The 22,710-nt window shown below is 34.1% G+C and overlaps 1 protein-coding gene across 1 annotated transcript in view; it reads right to left on the minus strand.

The window, feature by feature from the left end:
- mthfd1l (methylenetetrahydrofolate dehydrogenase (NADP+ dependent) 1 like) overlaps positions 1–22,710 on the minus strand; it is a 400,198-nt gene that overhangs the window by 188,321 nt on the left and 189,167 nt on the right. Inside the window, exons 19-20 of the mRNA XM_039747812.1 lie at positions 6,820–6,888; positions 4,105–4,216 (exon numbers count right to left, since the gene is read on the minus strand). Coding sequence (XP_039603746.1) covers positions 4,105–4,216; positions 6,820–6,888 — 181 coding nt within the window. The remainder of the gene's footprint in view (positions 1–4,104; positions 4,217–6,819; positions 6,889–22,710) is intronic.

Here is a 22,710-nt window from a genome sequence, read left to right on the forward strand (position 1 = left end):
CACATTAATTAAAAAACAAAATTAAATACTAAAATATTTGAACACATTTCCTAAAAATGCTGATGTAATTCATTTAGTTATTCTAATGTGGAAGACAAAGAAAAAAGAATAAGAGAGGCCAGGAAGGAAATAAGAACCTGATGAATTGCTTTTTCTTTAGATTATTTTATTTTACTTGACATACTGCTTGTAAACGAGAGTATTGTGCCGTATTTGTAAACTATTAAACAAAACATAATACACTCACAGGCTGTGTGTGCACAATCTTTAGTGCCAACTGTGAAAGAGGGTCATTTTTTCCATGCCCTTATTTGGAAAGAATAACATGAGCAGCTTTTGTTAATCTTAAAAGAATGGGTTTGTTTGAAAAGATTGCTAGTAAGCACAAGCTTAAAATAAACTGTGAAGTCTGTGTGCTGCCAGGCTGAAAATTGGGATAAACGTCTTTTTATTTTGTTTTGGAATGGTGCCATTCTTGTATTGTGTTACCTCTGGTGGGTACAACAAGTTTCTCAATCGGAAACTAAAACAATACCTTAACCCTCGCCCCCTCCCCTTTCTAGTGACAACAACACCTATAAGAGTATATAGGGGACTAGAGCAAAGTTGACTAGGGCAGAAGTCATTTATACAGTGCAGGACCAATATTATTTGCAAAAGCATCAGGAAATTGCACCCTTAAAAATACCAAAGAGTGTCTCTACTGTATATAAACAAACATATCCCATGCTAATTGTTCTCAAAAGTACCGTTTATTGCTGCTTATTTCTCAAAGAAAAAATTAGGATAAACTGACAGAAGGGTCAGAATGTCAGGGTAAGTTAAATGCCTTCCTGAACAAATTAGTTTTCAGTTGTTTTTTGAAAGAGTGAATTGAGACGCTTGATCTCATTAATTTAGGGAGGGTGTTTCAAAATCTGGGTGCAATGGAGCTGAAGGTTCTGTCACCAATACAGCACAGATTAGTCTGAGGCATAACTAAATTTCCAGAGCCAATGGATTTTAGTAAGGAAAGGGGAACATAGTGATGAAGGAGGTTCATGATGTAGTTTAGTGCAAGGCCATTTAAAATTTTACACTGTTGGTATTACAATTTAATATTCAGTTCTATAGGATACAGGAAGCCACTGAAGTTAAAACAGGATGGGCATGATGTGTTCGCTGTTGAGGGTCTGTGTAAGGACACTTGCAACAGAGTTTTGAACCAAATGGAGTCGTGATAATAGATTAGAAGAGGCACCTGCCAGTAGGGAGTTACAATAGTCAGTATGGGATGTAATACATGTACCTTCCTCAGCATCAAAAAAAGAAGAGAAATGAGCAAACACAGAATATGTTACAAAGATGGAAATATGAAAGTTTCTTACTGCGGTATATGCAGGTGCAATAAGAAAGGCAGGAATCATAAATGACACCATGATTACTTGCAAAAGAAGAAGGTGATGATCATCACTATGAGTAATTGAAGATGAGCTTGTTTTCTTGTGTTGAGCTTTAATGATAATTAACATGACTTCAGTTTTGATGCTATTTAATTTTATAAAGTTTAATGTTTCATGCATATTTTAATTTCATTGAGACAAGTTGCTGAGAAAACTGTGAAGAACTTTTATTTTTAACACTGAAACAAATCTGAGTATCATCCACAAAAATATGATAACTCGGTCCAAAACTATAAATAATATGTTAAAAGGGAAGCATGCAGATACTGAACTTCTGTGGGCCAAGGCTAAAATCCTTGAGGAACTCCTTGTGTGACTGGCACTGAACTGGACCTGCTATTGCCAAAACTAATAAACTCTTGCCAATTAATCAGACCGGACTTAAACCACTGAAGGTCAGTGCCAAATATACCCAGAATGATCCTGACAGTAGAATATCATCAGTATCAAATGCTGCACTAAGGTCTAATAATGTTCCAGTGTCTGCTACAATAAACAAACCATTATTTACCCAAAAACCAGACTGAAAGAGTTCTATCAGCTTACTCAAGTTAAGTAACTACTGAGTTGGGAGGCCACAACATGCTCAAAAACTTTTGGCAGAAAAGGTAAAATGTAGATATCTTTATGAATACTGTTTTTAGCTGAGTGGACATCTTTTCATGCAAAATTATCAGTTTCTGGACTCTCTGTAAAGGGGAACACTGCTTATTTCAGCTAATATCAAGATACAATCACTTTTAGAAATACAAAATACATCCACATTAAAGAAACAAAGTTTTCAATTTAAGAAAATATGCCTTTTGCATTTATGAGGCATCCATATGATAACAAAAGGAAACTAAAATTAATTATTTATCATGATTAATTGAAACAAATTTTTTCTTGAGGTAAAAATACATTTCCTTTATGCTGGTCTGTTCACAGCCTCCATCATACATGGAGTTATGACAATCCAACAAGCCCCCCGTGCCTAGTTATATTCTTATTATCCTACTTTTACAGTTCTATTTTTTCAACAGATATGTTCTGCCTTGGCTTATAACAACAGACACAACTGCATTCACATCATATGATTTTTTTTTTCTAAACAGCATTTTCTTTTTACCCATTGCATTCTGTGTTGTTATTTTACATAGTCTACAGAGTAACATTCACACTTGCTCCATAGTGAAAACAGCATGTAAGAGTAGCATTATACTTTGTACAAATAACAATCAATCCATAAATACATGGAGAGTTTTGCAAGACCTAGTGCTGTGTTTTGAAGAATGATAGCTCTGCGCTACCTGCAGAAGCTGGCATTAAAGGAGCTCTGTGAGCAGTGGCGGAAACAGGAGCGCTAAGGGTTGGGGGATGAAGAATGGCCCCATGTATCGATTAGCCCCACTGTAAGAAGCAAGAACAGACAAGGAATTTTTTAAATTTCTATAAAATGTTTCACTTTAGAACACATTTTTATGTGGAAAAATAAAATATTGCATCAATGAAAAGAAAATAACTAACTTGAAAAATACGCATTTTAACCTTTAATAATTTAGAAATGTTATTTAGTAATTGGGTCAAACAACCTTTTAGAAAATTCTCAGCTCTGCCTAATTTAAAACAACGGATTACTTCACTGTTCTTGTAGAAGAACAGACATTTCAGCTCCCACAAAGGCAAAGCTAATATTACTACGTATATGCTGAGAGCTGTATTACTAAGGGAGCATCCCTTTAAAGCTGTGACATTCCAAGAATATTTTATTATAGGTAATTCCCAGAAAAAGGCAAGAAGTGCATTACTAACAATGTACAATATATTTTGCTGGAAAAGAAAATGCTCATTCACTCCAGTTAAGATAACCTAATAAACAAATATTACTCAGTATATTGCAAAAACATATAATTGGCATAAGAACATGACATGTAAAATGCAAAGATAAGCAGTACAATACATATGTCAAACTTTAAAAATATATTGGAATAAACTGCAACAGCAACTAATCACCTGTAATACAATTTCGGCATTTAATTAGTGAGATTTTATATATTCACATTTTATCTTTTTAATGTTATTGGTGACAGTGATCTCCATGAAAATTGACCTATAGCTCTCTGTCATTAAGCATTTTAGGGACTCAGGCTCCTGTGACTCTGAATTGAACATAGCTTCAACTTTTGTAGCATAAAAGTTCAAAAATTATCACTGCCCAAGAACTCACTCAGTGTAGTTAAACAGAACTGGCTTTTACTCTACTTTCCATAAACTCATGTACTGCAGGCAGCAGCAGGCCAAAATACCGAAATGTATTTCAAATGCATGCAGCATACATATAGTAACTGTCTACAGCATGACAAACATGACTTATAAAGCTTTCAAATCAAACAATTTTGATTTATCATAAAGATAATTAAGATTAACATTATAATTAATCAGTAATAGGTAAATGCTTTATAATAATATCAGTATAACAGAAATAATTTTTAAAGAATTTATTTTGTGTTTTTGTTGTTCTTAGTACTTAAAACCGAGACACAGGAGAACTTTGACTAGCAGAGAAATTATTCAGAGAAAACCTTTTTCTTCTGCCTATAACAGGATGTTCGACCTTGGAATATAGAAAACACAATTCTGAAGTGCATCCAGGAAACAGATGCAATAGACAACAATGGCTTACCTACAAAACCCTCTTCACCAACCACCTTCAGTGCAATCTTATCTGCCAAAACGGAAGAGTTTCCATGTGCAATGTTAGCAAAGGGGCCTGCATGCACAAACACTGGAGTGCCCTAATGGAAATTTCACAGAAAAATCATTATCAGTATATATCATTTCAACCAAAATTATTACTAATGTGATTATAATGATCCGTCATTTTCCACAATATGAGGTTATCTCAAAAGTTTATGTTGTAACACATGAATTACATTGTAGGATGTGACTGTTATTCGTGAAAACAAGATTAGGCAGTTTGGGGGACTGACACAACCAGTACAGACATCCTACATCATAATCTCTGAAGATATATTTTTCTAACTACATACAACCCTAACCCCCGACACATCATTCATCTGTCCTTAAATCCTGGAGCATAAGAGAGCAAGACAAGCACATGTATTGTTGTTCTAAAGCTATTGACTCTCATTTCATGTTTATTTACAGTGGCTAATTTTTACACAAGTACCCACTATGTTATAACTGCAAAACATAAACAGAATTGTGTAATTTCAGCGTAGGGTTTTTTTTAAACAGCCTCAAGGTTACTACAAAACCTACAAACATACCACTAATTGTAATAAAGGAGTACTGCTGCATTTAGCATATACATTTACAATATACTAATTTTCAACTTGTGCAGTAATTAAGGTATCATTTCAGATATTGAAATGGGCCCTCTGTGTGGAATTTGCCCTTCTCTTCATGTTTGTATGGGTTTCCAACAGGTATCCCAACTTATCATTCATTTCAGAGATTTGCATTAATTAGATTTTGTAAATGGACTTAATGTCAATTTGTGGAATACACATAGTATATTTTCTCATAGGATATTTTCCCACTACAAATTGTTCAATATAATTAGATATTTTTTGCATTTAGCAAAGCAGGGGATAAATCTTTCCACTTGGGTTTTGATACATTAAGTGTTGGTTTAAAAGTAATATGGCACAAAAAAATGATGTTTTTTATATGCTACCTACCCTATTTACTTTGTAGTAATGGCTGATTGTAGTGATTGTCTGTTTGAGTGTCTGTGATTAAAATCTTTGTGGACACTATAACTTCAGAACAAACGGATCGACTCTTATGAAATTATGAGGACACTTTGGACTCAGTAGCTTTAAGAGTTAATTAAGCTTTTTACTTTTTACAAATTCTAGCTATTCAGCACTAAGGTTATACTGTTCAAAATTTTTAAAGCTGATATCAAAAACCCCAAACCACTGCTAGAAGTTCACAAAATCTGGCATATGCATTAAGGACTGTGAAAGAATGTTCAAAATTTTAAACACAGTACTCACAGTAAATACATTCTAATTACAAAAAATATTCATTACATTTTATGCCTTTAATAAATTACCACAATATATTTAAAGACTAAATGGTGAAAAATAAACTTCATTGATACAGCATCTCTAATTATTGTATTTTGGTAAATTCTTACTGTAAACTGTACTGTTGTAAAAATGGTGTCAGTCATGTGCTGAACTTATCAGCTTCTTTGCTACAATTTCAGATTTATAGTTGATATTAATTGTATTAATACAGTTTATTTATAACTATATCAACCAGATTTTTAGCCATCACCATGTTTAGCTAATCTGGGAATTGCAATAATTGCTTCTCTGCCTGAAAAGCAATCTTTTAATACCCCAAATCTCCTGCCTCTCCTTTCCATTTTGCTTCCTGCGCACGGCACATGCAGTATATACAGTACTTTTTCTTTATAGTCCTTATATCCCAAGACTAAGTTTCTCTTTGACTAGGTAGGTGTACCCTTAGATCAGTCATTTTCAAGGTTTCCCTCTTATGGTTGTAAGTTTTCTTTCAAACAAATTTCTTCTGTAATTTGAAGCTTACTTTAATTAAGAAAACAGTTTTCTATGTTTTCTATGTGTGTGCTAGATAAGTATGAATTAACTATTTTATCTTGCTTTTAATATGGTATTTTGTTCTCTTTTAATGCTCTTGTTATTTAATCCATTATTACCCATAAGTGGGTAACACTGAAGCAGCAGCTGTCATCAGGATCACTTCCTAGCTATTGTGGGGCACTAAGCAATTTATGTATTTTGGGACCCACCCCACTTAACCCTTCTATATGACAGTTTCAGGCCTTGATTTCTTCTCTGCTCACAGTCAACTGATATTACTTCAATACAATTATACAGAAAACTCCACATGCAAAACGTGAATTCAAAACAAAATGACAAGACAACCTATGGCAATAATACACCTGTTATTTGATTTCTTATAAAAGTAAATCTCACACTACTGCACTTTTCTGAAAGGAAAATAAAGGAAGGAAAGAGGTCAGCTAGTTAAATAATAAGATCAATTAAAACCATAAAGACTCACTTATTGTGAAACTGGTATAGGTGAAAATGTGAAACCAAAGGGAGAATCCCAGGACTTTACCTGAAAACCACAACTATAGGCTCTACACAATCCATACTTAATATCATTTATTTTGGGGCAGTGTAGCAGAGATTTTAAGAAACAATGCCGTTCATACTGCCAACCTTTATTAATCAACTTTTTCAACAAGCAGAGGAATAGAGATTCTGTTCTTACCCTGAGTCATAACTTCCTGTCACAGTTCAAAATAACAAATCCAAAAGCATTTCAGTTATTACTGTAAAAATAATGAAATAATAATAGCAGTATGTCTCACCTCTAAGGTCTGCATGAGTGTCGGTTTAATTGCATCCTTCATCAAAACCGCAAGAGCTCCAGTTACACCCTGTAAAAGAGATGAAGACAAATTAAATATGACAAAATATACACATTAATCAAAATTAACTCTAAACTATGTATTGCTGCCTCAGGGCTCATGATAACTAGAGAGATAACTACAGAGATTGTAAAATAATAATGTCTTTACTGTGGGTTCTCTGTTACAGCATCAAATGTACAAGAAACATTAGATACCTCGTATACCAGACAAACCAATATAATCTTATAATTTAAAATAAAAAGGCACACAGTGAAGAGGACAATTTATTCAGAATTTTACATTCCAGGCTAGAGTTAAAAGTATTCTTTTAGCAAGAAAATTTGTGTTTTATAAACCAATACAACTTCAGTCTATTGGTTTCTTTGAGTTTTAGCTGCTCAGAAATTAATCTCGAACCGGACGGACCACCTCAAATTGGGTCCCAAGTGCTGCTATGCAGCAGGTGATGCCTCAGCACCACACCAGCTCCAATCCCTAACAAGCCTGCTGTCATTGCCTCTCCAGCTCACAGGATTCTCATTGATGAGGACCCGAGTGTCTGGATCAGGCCAATGGGACAACCACGTAACATCTGGCTGTGTCAGATAACTGGTCATTTCCAGAGGGTGGGACCGGAACATGTGTCTGCCTGGGGTGTTGCCAACTGGGGTCCCCAGCTGTTTCACTGTGTGGTGGGTGAGGCAAAGTGCTGTACCAGTGCATGTGCCCCAACCTGACCTGACCTGACAAATTAAAATTCTTGACATTATGGTTAGTGACATTTCTCTCTTTATTTTGAAAATATACTGAGAAGAACACTATAAAAACAAACATTCAATTCTATCTGTGTCATATTAGTGATAATTTTCTAATGTTCCTGTTTAATCATTTATGAAAACTTTTCTTAGTCAAGCAGAATTCCTTTAATCAGTATCCCTCCACATGTGTGTAGCTTTTGGAGAAAGCAATATTTTAGTCAAAACACAAACAGCTTCTAAAACATCCTGACAGAGAAAGACCCTTCTTGAACCGGGTGACATAATCACCTCCTAATCTGTACCCTTTAATATTCCAGATACACTAACAATTCATTCAGAGGCACTGCTGCATGTAGTAGCTTATTATCCTCTTTTTAACTAATAATTTTGAGCTTCTTTTTGTAAGCAATTAAAAAAAAATCTTACAATGAAACCTGATTTATTATAGCTGCTCTAACTTGATTGTTAGAGAAAAAGTAGGCATTTGAGATTTTCCTGATGAAGTGGATACTTAAATGTTTCCACAGCAATACACTGACAGTGATAAATCTACTGTACCACTACATTATACAACATACATAGGGGGACAAAAATGTATACACACATCAACAAAAGGAAAACCTGAATTAAAGTTGTGATATTAAATTTATATAGATATCAAGGGATGAATTTAAGTCACTTTGACTTCTACATCGACAACAGGTTGTCAAAATGGTTACCAACTCTTGTCTCACGTTCACATTGTTTGGTAGGCTTTTATGGCAAGTATGTAAACTGTTCTAACAGCACAGCCGAGGAATCAGAACTTGTTGCTGTACAAGGCCACCCAGATCTTCTCTTGTGCACATCACATACGATACCATGGATTTCAAACTTATCGTGAATATGTGTGATTGTCAGGCATGTGGTAGCTCTGTTGCAAACTTATGTCTCTATTGTTGTTACACTTCAACAACATTCTCAGATTTAAACCACTACTTTAAAATGGTCTTATGCTCCTTGAGCGATAAATGTATCTCTGCCATTTTGTTTGAGGGTCCTGCCTGCTACGTGGTGATGCTAGCAAGACAGTTAGTAAGACATCTTCTGAGATAACGTCATACTACACACTGTTGCCGTAACTCATTTCAACCTCATAAAAGTCTAGAGATAACAACTGTTAAAGTGTGTATACATTTTTTTGGCCCCCTCTGTGTTATGGGACTAAACAGATCATATTCTTATTGTTTTGTTTATGGTCTGTATTTTACATTGGAAAAGCTATTCAGATCCTTATAGATCAATAGTAAAATTCTTGACTACAGAGTCTCAAGATATTCTCTAGTAACTTTCAAATAGCATTCTTCTTTATTAAATTTGTGAGTATATAGGCTTAAAAACACATTTTTATTGCATCATGGATTAAAACAAAGTTCCTTTTTTAAAAGAGGCAGTTAAATCAAGCTCAAGTATAATAAAATAATAAAACATTTGCTGTGTTGATGTCTTTTGCGAATGTGGGGGGTGTAATAGTTGTATAATTGTTGTCACATACTGTAGTTCCAGAGTCCTGAGTTTCAGTTGTTACTGTGTGAAATCTGCACATTTCCTTCATATCTGTGTGAGATTTTCTCCTGATACTCTTATTTCCTCCCAAACCCAAAACATGAGAAGGTTAGGTTAATCTGTAGCTCTAAAGTTTCTGTAGTGTGAAAGAGTGCAGGTTTCTACCCTTTCTTCATAAACCATTTCTTAGTCATTTTCAAAATGTTTTCTATGTACATATATAATTTATTTATGTTTTGAACCTTATCTCTGAAACCAAATAAGAGTCCTTGCCCTTGGATTTTGTCACCAGATTTTGTGTTTACACACTGATAAACTAACTACATAACCCTTTATAACACAACTCCTGCCTCAATGGACAGGTGAAGAGTGGTGGATTTTTACATGTTTGCTAGATGGAAATTGGTCAATGTTATTGTAGAGAAAATTTATTTCTAGATCTGGACCTTTATTGTATGTAAAGTATTATTCCCTGTACTAGCTGTTTGCTACCAGAAAACACCATTTTTCACATGGAGTACAAGATCTAAAGTACTAATTAAAATTTAATCAAAAATAAGATCAAAATAGTTTTTATTAGAGTCAGCTCTTTAGACAAATTTACATTTCAACATTAAGATATAGCCTGTGGAAGTCTGATGTATGCACAAGTGAACGTATAGTAGTTACATCATGAAATGTATGTAGTGTATCAGGCGATGGATGTGTTAGTGTAATGCTTCATGCTAAACCACATTTTAGCCATGCATTAGCCAAAAAGCTGGTGGTAAAAGAAGCAGATTAAGTGTAAGCTGAGACTTGCTATTTTCAAAGTCTGGCCCTGGATCATATTAATAGTCAAGTTGAAGAACACACAAACAGGAAGTTGTTGACACTGAGACTGGAATAAATAACAATTAACTAAAAGGTGCACATCAATCACACTTTGGTGTGTTTTTTTAATTCCTAAGTCATATCTCCTTACACAATTCCTGAATGATGCCTTGAACATAGGAAAGTGCTCTACAAATAAAATGCATTATCTCTCTATAATAAAAAAAATCCTGTAGTAGGGAATGACTAGGAGACGATACGTGATCTTCACATTAAGATCACAGAAGACACTTAAAAGACCCGTGAGATGAAAGAGAATGGTCAAGGGGCGTCTCGCAGGGACTGTAAACATGAGACATTTTGCCAAGAGATTGATCCACGAACGTCTCGCGGGGACAAAGAACATAAGATTCTTGCAAGACACGCCCTACTTACAATCAATATCAAATAAGACCACGAAGAGAAAAACCATCAGTTGTATAAATGCTTTGACCATACACAGATCCAGGGATCTCAGGGCATATAAAGCATGCAAGAACAATAAGTTATAAATTAAATGTCGACGACTAAACAAAGAAGGAAAAGCAGTGAGGAGAAAAGAGACCCAAAAGCGCTGGAGAGAAAAAAATGCAAAAAAGAATAATCTAGGTGCAAATGCAGACAATAAGGAAAGTAATAATCTGCTCAGAACAAATGGAATTGAAAAAAAAGTACATCCAATCAGGCTCTTTGAATTAAAAGACAAAGAGTAAAAGACAAAGTAGAACTTTATAAAGACGTTCAAAAACATAGGCGCGATACACATGCAGAGCAGGTTAGAGATTAAGAAAGCAGTGGAATTCGAAAGGCTCAAAAAAAAAAGCTGCACGATAAAAATGCAGAGAAACGTAAGGAATATGAAAGCAGAAAAATGAGAAACTATCAAAAAAAAAAGAAAGTAAATATCGCAGTGGTGCAAACAAATGGAAATTATTAATCAAAAAAAGGGAAAATAATCACCAAGGACCAGATGTCATTGAAAAAAAGCAGCACAAAGAGAGGTCAGAAATAAAAGACAAAGAGTTCAAAAAAAGTAAAACGTCATAAAGAGGTTAAAGAAAAAGGGGGCCAAACACATCCAGAGCAGGTTAGAGATAATGAAAACAGTGGAATTCAAAAGACGCAAAAAAAAACGTAGGTGCGAAACACATGCACAGTATGATACAGAATATGAAAACAGAAAAAAACGAAAGTGTCAAAACAAAGACAGTAAAGATCACATTAGCGCAAACAAAGACAAATTATTACTCGGGGAAATAATGGTAAGGCGAATAGAGATTGAATATATGGACATTGGTGATATGTCAGAAGTATTTAAATATTGTAAGGCTTTGAAGTTCAAGTCAGAGACTTGTAGATCACCCAATTCGTGCTGCCATCAGGGAAAAGTTGTGTTTATACACAATGAGGAGGCGTATCCAAGAGAATGAAAAGATTTGATGTTTGGGGAAAGTGAAATCCACAATCACTACAGGCAAAATATTCTAGTCTAAAGTAATCTTTAAGAATTTGCATCATTCAATGCGCAAAACATAGATTTACACAAAAATGGAATATACGGTATGGAAATCTGTGGTCCAGCAACAATTAAAGCAACAACAAGTTTAATTTTGAAGAAACCACAGTTCGGGCAGGTGTATATTTATGATCATGGAGAATCAATCCAATATAGAATCAAAAGAGTTAAACGATTGAACGTATTAGAAATTATACAGCCAATAATGGATACAAATCCATATGTCCAAAAGTATCGCACTTTACACGAAATGTTTCTGCAAAACACAGACAAAGAAGTTTCTTGAATTTCTATATGAATCAGAAAGATCACGCACGCATATGATAATAGTTTTGAAAGACGGAAATATCAAAAACACAGTAGATATTCGTGTTTATCCGAAAGCAGAACATGAATCAACATTTCTATCTAATAATTCACCACATTCCAATCCATTACTCTTTCCTTTGCTTTTCCAAGATGGAGAAACAGGTTGTTCATACAATATGAAACACACGAATTCAGAAAAACTAATAACACCAACACAATATTTCGGGGCAAAATTAGTGATACGTTCCAATGTATTTAACCTACTTCTGTCATCTCAACGTCTAACGCAACATTACATTATTAATGCGTATCTAAAAGTCAAAGCTAATCGTCTTTTCGTTATTAAATCGAATCAAGCAAAACATAGAACGGAACAAATGCAAGGACTCATTGATCACGTTCAAAATTCAAATATCAATAGTTCAGACAAATTCAAAATAGGTAAAACAGTAATATTACCATCATCATATCAAGGTAGTCCAAGACCATTGCAACAGTTATATCATGATGTAATGACAATATTCAGAACTATCGGTCGGGCAGATTTATTTAATACAATGACGTGCAATTCACAATGGCCAGAAATCCGGTTACTCTTGAAAACAATGCCACCAGCTACATTGATTCTGGATAGTCCGACTTTCGTAAGTAAATTGTTTTATCAGAAAGTCTTAATTTTATTGAAAGAACTTGAAACAATGTTCGGTAAAATCCAAGCATACATTTACACAATCGAATTTTGAAAACGCTGTTTACCTCACATGTATTTATTTGTTACTTTACAAAAAAAATTATTAACTGCTGATGATGTAGATCGTTTTGTCTGTGCTGAAATTCCAAACAGACAAACCTATCCTGAATTATGGTACAAAGTCATTAAAAACATGTCTCACAGACCTCATTTGACACTAGAATTACCAGAGCCTACGAAAAAACTTGTAGATCCGTTCCACCTTAAATCGTTTCTCATCTCTCTGTCAGTGTCTTTTGTCCTTTAAATGTGTTAATAAGCAGCAAGCAGTCTGCTATCGCATCCCCCACCGGTGCACAGTTTTCTCAGCTCAAGTCTGTTTACCTGTGGGTCAGTTGCTTGGAGTTGTATAGAGTGAGAAGTCAAGCAAAATCACACCTTTTATAAATACTATATTGTTAGTTGGAACACATGCATTTCATGTGTGTTCCGTGTCTACAACGATCTATGTAAACACATCATTAAAAAAGTAATGTTTTTCATGTTTTAGTAATAATTGACAAAATGTAGACATGAATTTTATAATGTGTGAAGCCTGAAGTCCAAAAATCAAAGAAACACTTTCACAAAAGGTACAAATATAACAGAACATATGCGCTTTTATTCAAAAACTAGACATTAAGCCCGTTACAATAACGGGCGCTAGAACAGTAGTGCATAAACATTAGTAGGAATAGTCTATATTAAATGGCAAGGGACCTTGTATGTGGCTGTAATATGCGTCACTGTATTGTGTGCCTTTAATTTTCTCTCTCAGTAATACTGGTTTGTATTTCTGTAAAATGCCTGTAATTTTGTCTGACAGTAATACAGTTGAACCTCGGTGCATGACCATAATTCGTTCCAAAACTCTGGTTGTAACCCGATTTGGTTGTGAACCGAAGTAATTTCCCCCATAGGATTGTATGTAAATACAATGAATCCATTCCAGACCGTACGAACTGTATGTAAATATATATTTTTTTACGTTTTTAAGCACAAATATAGTTAATTAAACCATTGAATGCACAGCATAATAGTAAACTAAATGTAAAAACATTGAATAACACTAAGAAAACCTTGAACAACAGAGAAAACTAACACTGCAAGAGTTTGCGTTATAGCCTTACGACCCGCTCCCTAAAAACACTTTTTTTTAATGAGTTTTAAGCAACATGAGTAAAGGTGCGACATTGACACGCATTTACGACAACTGCTTCGGTGGCGTAATGGTATCAACTGTTGACTGGTAATTAAAACTTCGTGGGTTCTTCATGGCAATTCTTCTTCCATACAGTAAAACATATCACAAAACATTTAACTTAGCTTTTAATATCACAGACGAAAATGTTACATTGAACTGGAAAAGGACGATGAAACAAGAAATGCAACAGAATGAAATTTTTGTTTGGGACAAAGCATCAATGATCCCACAAACAATATTAAATGTAATTGACAAAACGTTTGGGGACGTATTTGTATCTGAAAAACCTTTTGCAGGAAAAACATTATACTGGGAGGCGACTTTAGACAAGTTCTACCAGTTGTCAAGAAAGGAGGCCGAAAGCAGATTTACGATGCATGCATAAAGAGTGGATCTTTATGGTCTTTTTTCCAACAATTAAAATTGAATAAAAATATGCGAGCAAATAAAAATTCGAATGATTTTGCAAACTGGCATTAGACATTGGCTACTTTAAAATTCAAAATCTCGAAATAAAAGAAGACTTATTATATAAAAATCTTATTGAAGAATTTTATCCCTTAGGATTATCAACAGAAGAAATGAGTACATGTGCAATTCCTAGCAGTGAGAAACGAAGTCAAACGAATTAACGCAAATTCGTCGATCAGTTACAAGGAAAATTGATTAAGTGCATATCAATAGACTCTGCTGAAGCAGTTGGTGGTGATGGTGCAGAAGATGAAAACATCAGCCTACAATATCCCGTAGAATATCTCCAAGCATTAACACCATCCGGTCTCCCACCAGCAGAATTACTGTTAAAAGAAGGATGTATCGTAATGTTATTGCGTAATTTATGTATGAGTGATGGACTATGCAATAGAACAAGATTAGTTGTATTAAAAATTGGTTGAACGATTCTATCATGTCAAATTTTAACAGGCAACAAAAAAGGTAATGCAGTATATATTCCATGAATAACATTAGACACCAAAGGAGACCTTGATATGCCATTCATATTAAAATGTTTACATTTCCCCATTAGAATAGCATTTGCTATGACAATTAACTAATCACAGGAACAAACATTCGAAAAAGTTGAGACAAAGAAACGATATTCACTCATGGACAGTTATACGTTGCATTGTCACAATGTAAGTCCAAAAATGGAATCCAAATTCAATGCGATCTTGAAGAAAAAATAATTCCAAATATTGTTTTTACCAAAGTTCTAAAATAAAAGGGAAACTAATGAAACAGAAACAATTCCAAGAAAAAAAAAAATATCGTAAAAGTGTGTATCCGGAAAAACAAACACAGGGGTTGGCGAGCGAAGCGAGCAGTGGGCGTAGCCCCCTAGTTATTAATATTATTATTATGAATGCTTAAATTGTGTAATACAATTATTGGCACTCCAGTTCTCAGGCAAATCCCAGTGCCCTAATGGCCTTTATTTATTTTGTAATCCCACTAAATATTATAAACTTAAATGCACCTGGTGCCCTCTGCTGGTGACATTTAAGATTTTTCCCCATCCCCCACATATTCAAAAACCTGACATACTAATCATATGCTTGCTCTGTTGTTTTTTACTGCTGTGCATCACTGTGAATTAGTCATTATCACTTTGTTTCAGTTATGGAAGGAAATACAAAGATTGACTTGATTTTTTGTGTGATGCTGTAACAAAGATTTTTTTTTATTTCATTATTTGCGATTTGCTTGTGTAATTTAATTCATAGTTATTAATTCTGAAATTGATTGATTAGTTTTGTTTTTTTTTTCTTGGGTGTACAGGCATCTGTCATTGAAATATAAATGTTAATTCTGAAGCTAATCTAAGTACTTTCTGTCATATTGCAATAATCTTTCTTATTTTATGTTCTGGTGTTAATCTAACATATTTTACTTTAAAAAACCCAAAAACTAACAGTGGTTTTCTCTTCTAATGAGAATACGCTGCTCATACAACGGACTAAGACAACTATCCCTTTCACACTTTTCTATCCACCTTATTAAAGTACATTTCTGTTTATAAGGTTTTTTTTCCACATATTAACATTTATTCAACAAGTTATTGTTGCATTTCTTTGGGAATTCTTTTCTCTTTTTTTCTACCTAGTCTGCGCTCCATGTTTTTTTGCTGTTTGCGCTAATCATCTTTTTGAATTAAGGACATACATATTGACATATTTTTACTTCTCTCTGTTTAGCTCTCATTGATATTTATCACATTTTTAGACTCTTTTCGCACTTAAGAAGCCAACCTTATAGTGCTGCACTGAACAGGTAACATGCCCTTGGCAATGTATCAGCTAATCTGCCTTTTAAAATGATATGTAAAATACTGTGTATCAATATGTGGAAGAGAAAAAAATATCTTTGCTCTACTACATATCTATCCTTAATACATTTTTTGAGGCCTTTTGAATTTTGACAGACTTTCATTCATTAACTGTACTTTTTGGAATAATCCTAATCAGATCTCCCGTTCATAATGATTACTCTAATGTACTGGCCTCCATCATCTACAGTTGGAAAACTTGCCAACTAATCATGTCCAACTGTGGGAACCACACATTATGCTCCACTTTGCAACTGTTAACGTTATTTTATCTGAAACTGGAACAATTACGTTTACTCAAAGAGACACTGTTAAGCATTTCTATGAAATAAGGAAGCTTTTCTTTCAAACAACACTTCATTTTTAACATCAAGAACATTCTTAGACCTTAGGCTGCAGTATTTTTCTTTATGCTCATTGGATTCTGAAATGTCTTTTATTGAGAGGAAGGGAAATGAATATTGCATGTTTTGCTATCCAATAATTCAATAAATTAATTGAAACACACATTGGTTTAGATAAAACAAAAAAGACAAACAAAAAAACAAACAAATTAGTTACCAAGCAGAATTTTGCAAATAAAAATTTAATGGTCAATGAGAAAGAAACTAAGTATTAAAACGTTTTAAAGACATATATTTATACACTGTAAACACAAATTTTAAGTAGTAATAAGCATAAAAAGGTATAACTAACCTTATATTTGCATTATTATCTTTGTTATTGGACATTATGCACGAATACTGCTATCAAAAGTGGCCATCTTAAACACACATAACTAAGTTTTTCTGCCACATTCTAACAATACACGTACAAGGTTAACTGGCAACTTTAAATTGGTCCTGCATGACTGAGGGTGAGAGTGTGCCGTAAGATGAAGGGTACCCCATCTCCACTATTAGCCCAGTATAAGAGCTGGCTATCTCTTATCCTGAATTGCTAATTAGTATATATTTATATATATTTATACACTGTAAACACAAATTTTAAGTAGTAATAAGCATAAAAAGGTATAACTAACCTTATATTTGCATTATTATCTTTGTTAAATTGGACTAATAAAGAGTTTAATATTTTGTTGACGTGTTATTATGCTAATATAAAAAGTTACTTTGTGTTTTATAGTTAAGAATGTTTTATTATTCAAACTGATTGCTTGATATGGATGTGCTTTTTTAGGTTAATGTGACAACATTACCAATCTAAATCATTTTTAATGAATTGTCCTCAACAATAATTTCTAAAAAATTACTTTGCTAGTTAAAGATATTTCTTTTACAAACAGGCATGTAAATTATGTACATAAAACCATGGCCTTACTTGTGGTGGTTATAAGAACAAGCTCTCAGGATTCTTAAACACAAATCTGGTTGCATGGAAATTCCTAGCCTACTTTTTTATCTGCCCCAAATGTCTGTTTTTTTTTTTTCAGGCATCTGAGACCTATACCCAAAGAACTAAAACAAGAATAGCAAGGAATTGGGAAATAATTCTTAAGAAATATTTTCCAAGAATTTCCACTATACAAGAACATTTAAAGCAAAAATTATACTTAACAATCACTTTTAAAGCTTCAAAGCTAAGAAAATCATGACATTATACCACGGAGAACTACATTTTATACAGGTATGTAACAACAACAGAGTTCAGCTCTTGAGGAAATTAGGCACAGATGTGAAACGGCAGTCACCATCACAGCTAGGTCACCAAAACCAGATGTTAGGCATTCCATCAGAATTGCGGCTCATTTCCAGGTGCTAAACTAGGTATCCATGAGCCCTTAGCCTGCCAAAAAGCCATTCCATAAAAATTAAATATTGACTTTTCCTTATGATTGACAGATAATTAACTGTTTAGGCAGGCACTCTTGATTGAAGAAATGAAGCATAAACATTGGCTTTGATATTTAGTTACTTTTAAAATACCTCTTAATAAAATTGTTCTCTGTGTGAAAATTTCATCTTTAACTTAGAAAAATTAAAATTACTTTAAAAAAAAAAACCAATTACCAAGAAGATATATATTTTTTGAAAATAATGCATGTATCTAAAAATGTGGACATGTATAGATTTTTTTTACTTGAGAGATGACCACCTTTATATTTCAAGTTATTAAAGTTACATTAGGATATCTTCAGTCAGTGATACTGCACATCACACTCAAGCAACAAAATCTAAGTTGTGTCATAGTTGTCCCACCTTCGAGTGCTTCTAAGTCTAATTTCCTCTCTTTTCAAAAACGAACCAGGTATATGTCAAAATGTAGACACCAAGAGGTGAAGCCACACCAAAGGTAGTCAACAGTGATGAAGTAATCAGTATCTCTCCAGCCATAAATTACTTGGGGTAGCTATAAAGCTTTAGTCTGGATGAAGCGTGTCAGTTCTCACACTAAAGCTAAGCACAGCAGAATTCTATGTGGAAGGCACTATGTAAATTTGGCTACTAGTAAAGTATTTTGACATCCCAAGCAATTCAGTCAGATCTGTGCATGACTCACCTCTACAAAATCAGATGGGTTTATTTTGTGTTAGGTTAAGTAATAATGGCAGGGTGTTGTCTGTGTTTATGACAGCTGACAATCAATGAGCACCTACCTGGAAGTATAATATATAAAATCCACTGCAAAAACAGAAGGACCATGGGTGTTTATAACCATGCAAACATAAGACAAGCTCATCTATTTCATGCCTTATGTTTATTGTACCATGACAGAAGTGAAAAATAAAAATAAAAGGGCAGAGATTGTAGCTAAACTCAACGTATTGTACCAGGAAAAACCTTTGTACAAGAGCTGGCCCTGTCAGGCATCACATTAATTGCCTGTCAGCATGTAGCAACCTCGCATAATTTTGGAAATTTGAAACTATACTGAAAAGTCATTGTGGAGTCATGTAATTTGTTATCTCTTGACGTTCTGAAGCAACAACATCAGTAACTGTAGTCATTAAAGTATACGTTTAGTATTTTTCAAGATGAAATTATTTCATGACAGACATGCTATATGTGCATTTGCCTCACGAAATTGTGTTCTAAAGTTAAGTGTATTTTTAAAATTAAAATATATATCTTGCCAGGGCTGGCATTTTACATTGCAGGCTAAGGGACACGGAGAAAAAGCAGTCGTTGAGTATTGAGCCACACCTTGTCATTAAACACACATTATAAAATAGTTCATACATGTAATTTTTTAACAAAAAAAAACTAATGTGATTCAGACAATTTAAAAGAAGACTAACTAAGCACAATAGCTTAAAACTTAGTCTTCATGTGCAACAATCTTTCACTGCCCCAGGAGGTGGTTTTCTGATGACAGATCAAATCACAGTAAACTTTTGGGTTCAAGTGGTTGGTTTTGTTTTGATTAACATCCGTACTTATGTGAGAACTCACACAAACAAATAGAAAATGTATCTTTATCACAAGAAAAATAGCACCAAAAATATGTGATACGATGATTATTAACAAGTGGCTTTGTTATCACAAACGTGCACGGAAAACACAAAAAGTGTGGATAAATACTCGACAACTTTCTTGGCTTGAAAAATTGATTTGCTTGGTAAGTTTTTAAGCTTTTCCTCTGTTCCCCATACCCTTCATGTGTCAGTGTAGGAAAGATATTTAAACACAATTAAGAGTGGCAAATACATAAATACCATGCTTGTAAAGTACAAACCATTACTAATTTTACTCAAGCCTGTTTCTCTTCCCTATATCTTACTGTGGCACTCAGTGCTACTGTTCCACTTCCTTTCTATTTTTCCTACCCATGGAAAAGACATCTGAGAAACTGGGAGCCATGGAAATGAATAATGAAAACATTCTGTCATCATATTAGATGACCCAGCACAGTCTTATACCACAGAATGGGGTAGTAGGCAGCCTAAAGGTTTGTTTTCTTTGTGGATGCTGCTGACTGGAGTTACTTGCTTTCTTCACATCTATTGGTAACTGGCTACAGCTCAATGATAATGTCAATAAACACATTCTCAAGTTCAATTTATGTTAATCAGTTTGGAAAGGCTTTGTTTTATTTTCTCTTCAAACAAATCTGTATATTTACATTACATGTATGTATTATACAATTTGGGACCTGCAGCATCCCAAACCCCAGACACAACTGTTCCAGGTATAAACATATGTTTTATTATACTATATACCTTACAAAAGGCTCTAATAGTGGCACAACACAATACCTCTTTCTCCACTCCTCCCAGAAAACTTTAGCCTTCTTCCATCAGACTCCAACTCCTTGGGTAAGGTCGAGCAGCTTATTTTATTTTGGGCATGGGAGTACTTACGATGCTATGGTATAGCCCATTGGATGTACTTCCTTGTCAAATGGAAGCCCAACAAAACACAAAGAGTCATTGGTTCTGGCAGTTCCCCTTGGGATGCCCCAGGGGACTACAGATCCCTGAATTTCCTGTGAGTGTCTGGATGTCAAGGCTTTCTAAATGAAAGGACTGCAGTAGGTACAGTTATAAGGCACATCTCCTGTGTCATCAGAACTGATAATATTACAGTTCCCTAACCATTTATTCTGCTTACAAAACCCAGTAATGAAGAATAACAGAAAGGGTTGAAGAGTTTACAAGCTGTATACTGCACTGCCAAAGAGAAACAATGCTAGTATACTGTATAGTATTGTAATACTGGAAAATCACATATACCCACACTTATCCTCACTTTGTCTTTACACTTTGGGAAGAAACCTGAAATTTTCCTTTATAATAAAAAAAGTTTATTCTACGCTTCTGAATGAGGTTAGTGTCATCAGCTCCACATTTCTATCACTAGTCTTATTATTGTTTCTTTATTAACATATCAAACTAAATAGTTTTGTTTTCACTGATGTGACTCATATATGGGTTCTAAGAAGCAATTCTGCCTGTCAGCTCAACACAGTTTCATGACTCCAAAACTGCAGCACTAATAGATTTCATGAATACTTTCTATATCCACTTTTAAATAGTTTTTCAAATTAATTACTGGCTTAAAATAACTTAAAACATACATTCACGGACTTGGCAAAAACTTTCAACACTACAAATTGCACAAAGAGAAATCTTTGCTTCACAGTGTTAGTCTGTAATTCAGTAATAGCATCACAGGTTAAGTATAACAAAGTGTAGTGAAATATGTACATGAGCAGTCAATGAACTTCGAATATACTGTATATTCTGAAGTTAACCACATGTGTATTAGGTAATATAATGAGTGTAAGAATGACACACAACTGCAAAACAGTTTTTCAACTAAAAAATACTACTGTGAAACCGACAATATCTTTTAGATAAAAATTACATAACCATGTTATCCTGCTCATTGGCAGTCCTCTCCCGCTCCACAATAATGAATATAATGCTAACTAACTTGGAATAGTCACATGGTTAATGAAGCCTATAAGACAGGGGTCTCCAACATGTCACTTGTGAGGTACCGGTAGCTTACAACCCCTTTCCAAGTAGCTCGCCAAAGGGTTAATGAATCCTACATAAATTTAAAAACTTGATGAGTCAAATTAGGGTTGGACTATCTTTGCAAAAAACTCATAACATGAACCTTTTGACACAAAAACACGATCCACAATCTGAATTGCAACCTGTCTTTTCAATGTGGCATACACTTAAAGAGAATATCCGGACTCAAACTCATCAAGACCTATGCAACACTTTATTTTAAATATCAAACAAAGTTGAATTCAATTGTTCTCTCGTTCACAAGCAAAGCGGAGTTAAGGTACATGCCCCGAAGCTGGCAAGCGAATGAGGAAGGCCCTTCCCCTTGGCCCACTGCGTGTTTCTTGCATTCGTGCAAATAAATCGCTACCGCAAGCGAACTCTGATTTTTAGCGTGATGAGAGAAGACGCAAAATCAACTGGAATATTATTATAGAAATTTTCAAATTTATCAATTATCAATTTGAAATTATCAAATTATAGAAAAAAAACCGGATCTAAATCCATTAAGTAGTTCTCTCGTGAAAAGCAGACAGACAGACAGACATTGGATTTTATATATTACTAGCAAAATACCCGCGCTTCGCAGCGGAGAAGTAGTGTGTTAAAGAAGTTGTGAAAAAGAAAAGGAAACATATTAAAAATAATGTAACATGATTCTCAATGTAATTGTTTTGTCACTGTTATGAGTGTTGCTGTCATATATATATACAAACACAAACACACAAACATATATATACACATATGCATATACATACATATCTACATATATATACATATATATATACATATATATATATATACACACACATATATATATATATATACATATATATATACACATATATATATATATACATATATATATATACATATATATACATCTATACTAATAAAAGGCAAAGCCCTCACTCACTCACTCACTCACTCACTGACTCACTGACTCATCACTAATTCTCCAACTTCCCGTGTGGGTGGAAGGCTGAAATTTGGCAGGTTCATTCCTTACAGCTTCCTTACAAAAGTTGGGCAGGTTTTATATCGAAATTCTACGCGTAATGGTCATAACTGGAAGCAGTTTTCTCCATTTACTGTAATGGAGATGAGCTTCAACGCCGTGGGGGGAGTTTAGTGTGACATCATCACGC

Source organism: Polypterus senegalus, chromosome 3, assembly GCF_016835505.1.
Source record: "Polypterus senegalus isolate Bchr_013 chromosome 3, ASM1683550v1, whole genome shotgun sequence".
NCBI lineage: Eukaryota > Metazoa > Chordata > Cladistia > Polypteriformes > Polypteridae > Polypterus > Polypterus senegalus.